The 12,101-nt window shown below is 36.3% G+C and overlaps 1 protein-coding gene across 1 annotated transcript; it reads left to right on the top strand.

The window, feature by feature from the left end:
- The first annotated feature begins 4,226 nt into the window (after nucleotides 1-4,226).
- xaf1 (XIAP associated factor 1) lies at nucleotides 4,227-12,079 on the top strand. The gene is made up of 7 exons (XM_058633253.1): nucleotides 4,227-4,339; nucleotides 5,774-5,909; nucleotides 7,919-7,975; nucleotides 8,466-8,691; nucleotides 8,771-8,838; nucleotides 10,177-10,398; nucleotides 10,516-12,079. Exons 1-7 carry the CDS (start codon nucleotides 4,302-4,304, stop codon nucleotides 10,546-10,548), a joined length of 780 nt encoding a protein of 259 aa, XP_058489236.1. The 5' UTR covers nucleotides 4,227-4,301; the 3' UTR covers nucleotides 10,549-12,079.
- Nucleotides 12,080-12,101: the final 22 nt, after the last annotated feature.

Below are 12,101 nucleotides of genomic sequence, written 5' to 3'. Positions count from 1 at the left end.
TTATTTTACCATACTGTACCAAACCGTGTTGGTGGAAACACAGCTATAGTTACCCCAGCACTTGACCAGTCAGGATTCAACTCTGCAACCCTCTGGTAACAAACCAAGCTCCATTTCCACTAGGCCATGGGGCTGCCCCAATTGTTTTGCTCTATGAATATCACAGAAAAGAAGAGTCAGTGTATTGTCATGTTGATGTCTGTGGTTATAGCTTCCTCAAGTCCGAGCAGGGCTAAGTCTGGTCTGGTTTGCGTTGGCCTGTGTAGAGTGTCCCGTCCTGATTCTTGGTGAGTTTAGGACTTGGGTGAAGAGTTAGACACCAGCTAACCCCTCAGACTACAAACTTTATTTGGTTATAACTGAATCCAAGGAAAAACTTAAAGCTAGCATTGGGTAGCATATTGTATAGCTATGCTAACCACAACAGGTGCCATGGATGGACATGTATCTGCTTGTTGCTGCAGATACTAATTATAATCCATAATAGCCATAACAACAGGTGATTATGGCTTTTCTGTTGCCATGTTGTCGTAGTTTTATTTGCTTGTTTATTGAACCCGTTAGCGTGTCACATTCTTGAAGAGGTGTTCCATTTTGTGGGGCTAACTTGTTCCAAGGACCAAAGGGCGGAGTAAAGGACAGGGGTAAAACATGAGAAATGGGATTTGTCCTAAGTATTGTGTTCAGGTGTTATCATGTAAATAACATGGACTTAAAAAGACGACTTGTACAGAAGACAGACCTGAACATAGATTTGGTTTCAAAAACCTTTTTCCAAACCTGGCCTAACCCTTGAGGTATCTTTGGGTTGCAGTGGACTCAGGTCAGGTGTTCTCCCCCCCAGCATTGACCGTTTAATATATTTATATTGTGAAATGATTACAGATTATAATAACGCCTTAAAAGTAAAGCTGCTGCCTATTTTTTATCTATCTATCTATCTCTTTCTATACAGAGTTAATAATTCTAAATTAGTAGCATACCCCTTTAAAATATTGTAGTTGTCATGTGCTATCATGTGTTGTCTGTCTTGTCAGCTTGATTTTACCTCTGTATAAATTTGCACACAACCTTGTTGAAAAGTCACATGATGAGAATCCAGCATACTGACCCATAGTCAGCACTGACACTGATGTGTCAGGAAGCAGCTTGAGACACAGATGTTTGCGCTCACAGGAAATCACTGCCAGAGGCTGATTTTCACCACTTTGCTCACCTCATAAAATATTCATGCAATATCTTAAGAATATGTTAACTGTTTTATCTCACCACCAGACCTCATTCTAAGCCATTCTCTCCCTGCACCAAAGTCCATAGAGAAAAGAAGTGATTGTACATCACTGCACACTGGAGTGGTTGATTCACTGCCGTATGTGTTGTTTTGTGACTTCAGTGTCTGAAATCCTTTGTTTGGATTTACTGATGATCACAGCTCCTGTGTCACAGTGAGAGAAAAACACCGATTTTCTCTCTGGACTTTGGTGCGGAAGAGTGAGCAGTTTACAAACGTCAGTGTACCTGTGAGAAACATATCCTTAAGATTATTATACACTTAAGCAGGTGTAGATTTTATTCAGTGAGCATTTTGTGGAGGAGTTCAAAATAGTGTGAGCACTGTGTCTCAAACTGGTCCCTGCATTGAATCTCATCAAACTACACATACAAGTCTGAGCTATCACTTTAAATCCCTGGATTGTGGTTGTCACCTGTCTGCCATTGGCACTTTTGTAAAATTTGATATTGTAAAAACAATTATTATTATTATTATTATTGTTATAATAAATTTTCAAAAATCAATCTTTATGAGTAAGTTACCCACTCTACACTAAAGATTCCGGCCATTATTCCAAACATTATACTGACATTTAAGTGAGTATGTGATTCATACAACTGTATTACATTTCATTGCACACACAAAAATGATAATCAACATTAAATACCTGATAAAGCTGACATTAAAAATAAGGCATGCAACTAATTAAAATTGAATTCAGTTTACACGTAATTTATTTTGGGGGGAAAAAACAAAGCAACCTCATTTTGTGAAAATTGAAAAATTGAAAAAAAAAATCAATAAATATATTTAAAAATATATATATATTAAAGGGTGATCAAAGCCAACAAGTCCGTGCAACCAAGTTTTTCTTAACACTTTTGTATGATATTGTTACAACAACATTATGCACACACTGAGTGGAATTGCACTTATTACACTTATTACAAGGAGAATGTTCCCTTTAACCTGCCTTTACATGAAATAAAGTGACAGTTTTCACACACAGGCCATTAATGTGTGTGTACTGTTTGCAGCAGAGCCGTGTTCATTATTACAGGCAGCATCACACACACACACACACAGCAATTATTAGCATTTGGAGCTATTGTGTAAAAGGACGGGAATTTCAGATTGTGACTTAAACGTGTGTATGAACAGAGAGAAAGAGTCGGGACAGATCAGTGGTCGTAATGTTCTGAAAGCATCTTTGCTCTCGGCTGCTTTTATGTTAAGGTCACTGCAAATCAAAGCAAAGGACGTCACAACTGGAAATAGGCTGATGTATTAACATGCCGTACATGTGGGCTTTTGATTTGATTTGATCTTTGATCCATCACTCAAAGGATTCCTTCTCCAGGAAGACATTAACCTGAACATGAGGGAAAATGTACAAAAAAACATGTTTTTAAAGTCCTGAATAAAGTGAAGATGATCAAACTACCCGATGGTAACTGTTGGGATCAGAGGAGAGTATTGAGCGAAAAACAACAACAACATATTTGTAATGATGCACTGATTCTGGGCCAAAATCATATATAACATATAAATTTGATGTGTACACATTCCAGATTAACAACATTGTCTTTATCAGTCAACAAGGTGAATATGGATTAATACATATGAATTGGTACCGCCAAGAATTCAGTGCATCCAGTGTGAGTTCATCCATAAACACGTAATATGTGTTTATTGTTTGGGGGTTTCACTCCCAGAATGCTCTCTGCTTGTCAGCAGTCCTTCCATATGTTACAGTAAGACGGGACATGACTGAGCAGGAGACACCGTGGATGTCCTGCATGTCCTGCATGTCCTGCTCAATAACTCTGCTCATATACAACAGTGTGAGATGTAAAAAGAAACTGAGAGCATGATGTTTTTCTCTCTCATCAAGTCTTTCCTTGGATGTGTATATTCAGTATACCTCTGAGTTACTCCGTGTTCAGTATCTCTCTTTCCCAGCAGCTGCCATGCATCTTTTATTTTTAATGCCACTTCATTGAGATGATACAAGACAAAGGCTCTGTGGATTGATATGCAGCATAAGTGACATTGTACAACTTTTTATGTAATGATATGGATCTTGCAAATAAATTGTATGATACAAAAACACATCCTGCCTTGTTTATGGGAGAGGAAGGAAGCGCCGCATGTATCTCACAACACATGTGAGATGTAACTTTAGATGAGATGTAATAGTTCCCAAACCTTTTCAACATCTAAGGCCCATCATTTGAACATTAGAATCATCAATTATTTTGTCAGTATGAAAATGTAATAATCTAAATATTAATGAAGAAAAAATAATGACACAAGATGAAAAACACGACACAATATAAATAAAATAAATATTTCTTTTATATGGCTTATAAATAATATCTGGATATTTTAGGCTATATCCTGATATATGAGATATGAGAAATAAATAAAGCTGCACAAGAATATAGCTTCAAATAAAAGTTAACAGATTTTTGTTGTTCCAATAGTTCCAATAAATCATCATATAATAATCAGAACCTTTATAATAACTTTTTGGTCAAAATAACGTGTCATGACATTTTGAATGTAGGAAAAGTGAGACATCTTTGTTTTTTTTTTTTTTCAATAGACATGTTTTCATTTTCATTTACTTTGCATTAAACATGCATTATATGAACAGTGTTAGTGGTATTTGATTATGTGTACAAAATCTATCATATCTACATAATATGTAAAACTTAAATGACTCAAATTTATGAAACACAGTATATGATGAATATTTTTACATGAATTATAAGTATTTATATAATATAATAATATATATATATATATATACACACATTTCAGGCCTAGCCACATTCATACTCGTGATTGTGTGATACTCGGCTCATATGTCGGTACAGTGGCGACACCGTGTGGCAGAGGCGTAAAACAGCAGCATATTGCGCCTCAGATGATTTCACTTTCAGTTTTACTGAAAGTGAAGTGTCTCCAGTCTCCGTGTGAGTCTTGTCCATTTCGTGGATCTTTGTCCAACATTTTCTGTCTGATGGACAATAAAGAGGAAACACGCACCTGCAGAAAATGGTGAGTTGATCTGAGTGTTGAGTGAAAACCAAATGACCGATTAAATAACCGTTTACTTTAAGTTGGTATTAGTCGTGGTGAGTATTCAAGGACGTTTAATTAATGTGATGAGGCACGGTTCTACGATCTGTCACACAAACACCAATGACAATGACACGGTTCGGTGTAATGTTTTTTTTTTATGAGGAAAATAAAGAAAACATGAGACTGTTGACAAGTGTTTTCATAGAGTTTCAGTTTCAGTTGCCTTTCATTTTTAGATTCCCTGGATCTAACCCTAAACCACACTAGTCGTAGGGGAGACTTTTTGCTTCTTTCAGCAATACATCAAAAACCATTGACACTGGAATAACCAATTTGTTTTATTGTAAACTTAAATCTGTCAACTGTTGAAATAATGTAGTCATGTGGTTTTATGAAATATGTACAGGTTGCAAAATTGATTTTAATACAGTCTCTCCACTGTAACAACCGTCCCAGTGTATAGGGACGGTTGTAACATGTGTAAAATATACATAATGAATCAATCATATAGTCAAAATGGAAAATATTATTTATCAGTCATGTTATTGTGACTATTCATTTCATGTTTTTAAGTAATGTTTACCTTTTTCTCATATACATTACAAAAATGAAGTGGGGCCGTCAAATTATAATGCAAGAAAATGATGATAATACATTTTATTTGACGGTGCCTTTCATGGCACTCAAGGTTGTTAAAAAACAATCAATAAACAATAAGCATTATTATTATTAGTTTTTAAAATGTATATATATATATGTATATATAAAATAAATGAAACGGTTGTAACAGGGCGTTACAACAGTCCCAGTATCACCAACCATGTTTTCATCTCATGTGAGCAGGTTTGACTGCTAGTTTGACACTTGTTAGCCATTTCTATTTGAAGCTTACAAAACAGTGATTCTAATAATACTTGTTTGAATTCATAGACATTTTATCTTAAAACAGCATCCAAAAAGGTACATCAGACAGGAAAGTATTTTTTTAACACCATCAGGAAGTTTCAAATGTGGCTCTCTCTTTAGCAGGAATGGAGGGACACAGTGAGTGTCATCACTCTACGTTGTTTCTGATTGGAGGAATTCAAGGTGTTACAACTGTCCCTGGTCTCCCCTACGTTTAGTCGTGGAATATAACATTCCACAATAGCCACATGTTTGTACATTACATGTGAAATAAACTCTAGTTACAAAATTAAAGGCTGAATGTGAATTACTACATATGTCATGTGTTTTTTTTCCCCGGTGTCAACACATAGATAAACTAACTCTGTAGATAAGGATATTAATAAAACATGAATACAACAGAAAAACAACCATCATGAATCATTTTTGCTTGTGCTTTTTTATTTGACTTAAACATGTGTAAAATATAGATGATGACAGTCTCTCATTCTCTGTGTCTCAAAGCCACAGAGAGATTGCAGAGGCAAACTTTGCTCTGCATGAAACCCACTGCAGTCGCTTCTTGTGTCTCTGTCCTGACTGTGATGAAGCTGTTCCCACAGAGCAACTGAGTCAACACAGGGAGGAGCAGCACACTCAGGTATCTATCTATCTATCTATCTATCTATCTATATATATATATATATATATATATATATATATATATATATATACACACACACACGCTAAGGTGTCCATATACATCTACATGTATATATACATACACACGCTCAGGTATCTATCTATGTATATATATATATACATACACACGCTCAGGTATCTATCTATGTATACATATATATATATATATATATATATATATATATATATATATACATACATATATACACACTCAGGTGTCCATATACATCTACATGTGTATATACATACACACACTCAGGTATCTATATACATCTACATGTATACATACACACACTCAGGTATCTATATACATCTACATGTATATATACATACACACGCTCAGGTATCCATGTACATCTACACATACACACGCTCAGGTATCTATATGCATCTACATGTATATATACATACACACGCTCAGGTATCCATGTACATCTACACATACACACGCTCAGGTATCTATATGCATCTACATGTATATATACATACACACGCTCAGGTATCCATGTAAATCTACATGTATATATACATACACACGCTCAGGTATCCATGTACATCTACACATACACACGCTCAGGTATCTATATGCATCTACATGTATATATACATACACACGCTCAGGTATCTATATGCATCTACATGTATATATACATACACACGCTCAGGTATCCATGTACATCTACACATACACACGCTCAGGTATCTATATGCATCTACATGTATATATACATACACACGCTCAGGTATCTATATGCATCTACATGTATATATACATACACACGCTCAGGTATCCATATACATCTACATGTATATATGCATACACACGCTCAGGTATCTATATACATCTACATGTATATATACATACACACGCTCAGGTATCTATATACATCTACATGTATATATACATACACACGCTCAGGTATCCATGTAAATCTACATGTAAATATACATACACACGCTCAGGTATCCATGTACATCTACAAATACACACGCTCAGGTATCTATATGCATCTACATGTATATATACATACACACGCTCAGGTATCCATATACATCTACATGTGTATATGCATACACACGCTCAGGTATCTATATGCATCTACATGTATATATACATACACACGCTCAGGTATCTATATACATCTACATGTGTATATACGTACACGTTCTCAGGTGTCCATATACATCTACATGTATATATGCATACACACGCTCAGGTATCTATATACATCTACATGTGTATATACGTACACGTTCTCAGGTGTCCATATACATCTACATGTATATATGCATACACACGCTCAGGTATCTATATACATCTACATGTACATATATATATATATATATATATATATATATATGTATATATATATATATGTACATATACATATATATACACATACACACGCTCAGATATCTATATGCATCTACATGTATATATACGTACACACACTCAGGTATCTATATACATCTACATGTATATATATATGTATATATATGTATATATATATACACATATACATATATATATATATATATATATATATATATATATATATATACATACACACACTCAGGTGTCCATATACATCTACATGTATATATACATACACACACTCAGGTATCTATATACAAACGCAACTGCAACGACCCAAAGCACATGCAGGAGGAGAAACAAGCTGCATATTCAAAAACACAACAAACAACAAAAAAAAAACCACCAGCAAGTCTTTTAATAAAGTAAGAATGAAGTAGTCCCAGAGCATCCTAACGTCTGGTCGTAGAGCTGCACCAAAACAAGCGCTCCCACAGACCCGAGCACTTACCTTCTTCAGTATGCTTCCATTGTTGTTTCTGTCAGCCGAGAGCGGCAAATGCAAATGTTTTGGACGTTCCGGTGTATACTGATATTTATATATATGTACTGTATACACACACACAGGTTCACAGCTGAGTGTTTGTTTGCAGGTGAGATGTTCCATGTGTCACCAGAAGATGGAGCGTTGTCAGTTAAAGGATCATGAGGTGAGTCCAGTGAACATGGAGTTTGAACATATATATGTATACATACAGTATTTATATTCTAAAAAGTCACTTAATATAAATAACACTGTGTCATAGCAGAATTTGACCATATTTGTAGTATATCCTTCATTTAACATGAAAAAGCCAAAGAAATAAAGCAGATTTTAGGGTGTATTGACAGTGTATTATCACTCTCGCTTGTTGAGAAGTAACAAACAACAAGTCCAGAGAAACAAACTGTGTGCAGCTTTACATATCTCATATCTCATATATCTCATATATCAGGATATAGCCTAAATTATCCAGATATTGTTTATAAGCCATATAAAAGAAATATTGATTTGATTTATATTGTGTCATGGGTTTTTCTTCTTGTGTCATTGTTTTTTCTTTATTAATATTTAGATGATTACCTTTGATTTTTTGACAAAATGATTGATGATGTACAAATACAAATATTGTAGTGTCTCTGCTGTGCTTTATCTGCCAGGCTGACGAGTGTGTGGAGCGCCTGCACGCGTGTCACTTCTGTGACCTGGAGCTGCCGTGGAAGGAGCTGGACCAACACTGTGTGGCCTGCGGGAGTCGCACGGAGCTCTGCAGAGACTGCGGCCGCTACGTCAAACTGAGCGACCTGCCGTCGCACGCCTCCACCTGCTCGGCCGCCGACAACGACTCAACTCCTCCTCAAACTACCAGCACTACACCAAACAAGAGTAAGAGGATGCAGACGGGTCACTTATCCACGGATACTTTCATCCTCTGTGTTTGACTCTGTCTCTTTTCTCTGTGCAGCAACAGGCACAGTTAACTGCAGCAAATGCACATCATCATTTCCAGCTGAAGATGCAGACAAACATGAGGTAGACTTTGTTTTCTCTTTTTTCTTTTACATTTTGTGGATTCAGCTTCAGACTCATAATAAGGAGAAAGGTTCATCTTTCATTCATTCATTCCCAGCCTGTGAAAAGTGTGTAACTTAATAACAGAGACTCTGACAACAGTAAGTAAAAGTAAAAGTGAAGTGAGCACAGATTACCCTTTTGCTACAGTGACAGCACATCCAGGGAAAGTTACATAGTGTTGCTTTAATTGATTTGGGAACGAGAGACTTCTGTCGTAGACAGTTATATTATTCAATTAAATTTTATTTGTATAGCGCCAAATCATAACATACATTATCTCAAGGCTCTGTACATAGACAACATCAAAGATAGCAGAGAAACACAACAGTTCACACAATGAGCAAACACTAGGCATCAGTGGAGAGAAAAAAACTCCCTCTTAACAGAAGAAGAAATCTCTGACAGAACCAGGCTCAGAGATGTGCAGTCATCTGCCTCGACCGGTTGGGGTGAAAGGAAAATGGGGGACAGAGGAGAGGTGGGGGACAGAAAGGGGGGAGAGAAAGGACAACATGGGCTGTGATGAACCCATGACTTGTCTGACCACTGAGTTCCATAAAGCAGCCACTGAAGCTGCTGTTGCATTTAGGTACCATCTCAACACACAGTGACGTACACTTAACAGCCACTTTATTAGGGACGCCTTTCATGAGAGCTGTTGTGTGATTGTATCGCAGTATATGATTTCACAAAGTCAGAGGAGAATGACCAGCCTGCTTTGAAATAGCAGCAGCAGCAGCAGCAGAAACCTGCTGCCACTCCCGTGACATTTAGCATCACGTGTTCCTAATAAAGTGGCCAGTGGGGATTATTTTTATAATCAATTAATCTGTCGATTGTTTTCTTGATTAATCGAGTAATCGCTTGGTCCATGAAATGTTCTCAAATGTCTTGTTTTGTCCACAAACCATTGATTGAGTTTTAATGATTTTATTGTTTTCTGGAGCAAAGAAACCAGACAATATTCACATTTAAGAAGCTGAAAAATCACAGAAACTGGTTTTAATTCTGTCCATTCAAACCAAATAATTAATTATGTAAATAATAATTGATCAATCGAGTAATGATTTCCCAAGTGAGTGTAACTCATAGTGTGTGTCTGACATAAGTGAACTCCTCGTGTGCTTCATGCAGCAGAATGTCCTGTCATGTATCAAACCCAGCCTGACTGCTGCAATACAACCATTTAGTGGTTTATTTTTATCCAATCTTTAAGTTCTTAAAATCCACTGAATACAGTCATTAAAGTAATACCTTTACAATAATACTTTCACATTTACTTTTGTCTGCTTCTAGTGTGTCTCAGTGGACGATGATTCAGAGGAGGATGAGGAGGATGAGGAGGATGAGTTCCCCAGGGAGGTGAGTCTTCCTCAGCTCAGCAGCATCTACAGGGCAGCCTCTCTGTCAGACAGAACCTACACTGGTCCCTGGAGAGATGAAGACGATCCAGACCAGATCAGCTCGTGTCCTCACTGTCACCTGGCCCTGCCCCTTTTCAGTCTGCGTCGGCATGAGGTAACATTCCTGCATCATGTACGATTTGTGTCTACGTCGCTGAAAAGTTAATAATATATAATATTATAATATATAATTTTATAATAATAAATAATATATTTTTCTCTGTGTTTTCAGGCAAAGTGCAAAATCTACATTTACCGGAAATAAAAAGGAAAAGCACGGCCGTGCTTCTTCACTGAACTTTGATCAGTATGTTATTTGAGTTAAAGGTTGTTAAAATGTACCTTTAATTATAGGCCGACATTAGATGTGTGTTATAATGTTCAGTCAGCTCAGTGGCTCAGTACAGTCCACTCTATTTTAGACACTCTTCATAACTGTGGGGTTTGTGCAGGAGACTCTGATGATCTTTTAAACCTGCTATGACTTTTCTAAGACTTTCCAGTAACCATGGCAACATAAATCACGAAAAACTGCGAAAACTTTCCCTATTAAAATGAATGGGAAACAGTCGAAAGAAGGAGAAAACCAAGAAAACCAAGAAAACCAAGCCCACTTTGGAGCATCACAGTGTCGTCAGACTTTAACGTAGAAACGTGGTTGGAACTTTAAACGAGTCACAAGACTTGTAACTTTTCTGACCTCAGTCAACGTTTTGATACATATTACGGTTTTTATACAATCACAGTTTAAAGTTTTGTACTTTTTTTGGAGGTATTCTGATTTTATAATGATTGTGTATTGCGTCCGTGGGCGGGAGATCCAGCAAAATAACAACAAAAAATCACTAAACAAACTCTTCTCCTGCCCACATTTTCCAACCTACACAGACAATTTTTACATCAAAATGTTGCCATGGTTGTCGTCTAACCCTGTGTGTGTTTTCATGTTCATATGACTTGTAGTTTCTCTTTAAATCACCTAGAAGCGCAGAGAGTTCTGGTCAAAGCGCTCATTCACTCCCATGTTAAAAAGTGACACATACTGAGCTGCTTAAGTCTATGGTACCTTGAGAGTTAGTAAACAGCTCAGTCTCCAGCACCAAATACAATGAAAACAAAGTGGTTTTAAGTCAAACAGACACACTCACTAACTTTGTGTCACTTAAGTAAATCTGAGCAAAGAGTTTCAAACACAAAACCCACAAAATATTGAATTGACTGATCAGTCAGAGGCAGCAGTGGATCAACATCTCCTGTAAAATCAGTGATTTTCTCGACAGACTTTGGTGTGGAGGAGAGAGAAGTTTACAACAGAAACTTTCCACAGCAAAAATGCTTTATTGCTGTGAAGCAGAGGAAGTCGATTCAAATATAATTATTAGGATAATGACAGTTTCAAGTGTCGGTTGTTGTCTTGTGGGTTTTGTCGCACATACACAAACTAATACACAACCTGTGAGAAAAGGAGACAAAATGTCTTGTTTTGACAATTAGTTTTTATTATGAATGTACACCAGTGTGTTTTCATTCAGTTTGACTCAGTGATGCAAATATTGTTTTCTAAATCTGTTCATTTTCCCGCAGCTTTGCACACTTTTGAATTACTTTTCTGTGACCATCAGATTGTCTGTTTTGAATATCTATATATATCTATATATATATGTATATGTGTGTGTGTTTATATACATATATGTACACATATGTATAGATAGTATGATTTATGAAATACATATCGTTGATGTTTTTGATGCTGAAGTAATTGTATTGCAAGAATTAATAAAGGATTCTTTTATAAAGACATTTTTTTTTGCATATTAA

Source organism: Solea solea, chromosome 7 (assembly GCF_958295425.1).
Source record: "Solea solea chromosome 7, fSolSol10.1, whole genome shotgun sequence".
NCBI classification, from domain to species: Eukaryota; Metazoa; Chordata; class Actinopteri; order Pleuronectiformes; family Soleidae; genus Solea; species Solea solea.
Note: the sequence above shows the minus strand (reverse complement) of the source record. Positions and strands in the feature narration are given on the sequence as shown.

What these genes read in the sequence shown, in the direction of transcription:
- xaf1 (XM_058633253.1), top strand. Translation starts at nt 4,302, where the DNA reads ATGGACAATAAAGAGGAAACACGCACCTGCAGAAAATG. An exon ending in GGGAGGAGCAGCACACTCAG is followed by an intron (nt 5,910 to 7,918) that starts GTATCTATCTAT and finishes GTTTGTTTGCAG; the next exon opens with GTGAGATGTTCCATGTGTCA. An exon ending in TCAGTCTGCGTCGGCATGAG is followed by an intron (nt 10,399 to 10,515) that starts GTAACATTCCTG and finishes CTGTGTTTTCAG; the next exon opens with GCAAAGTGCAAAATCTACAT.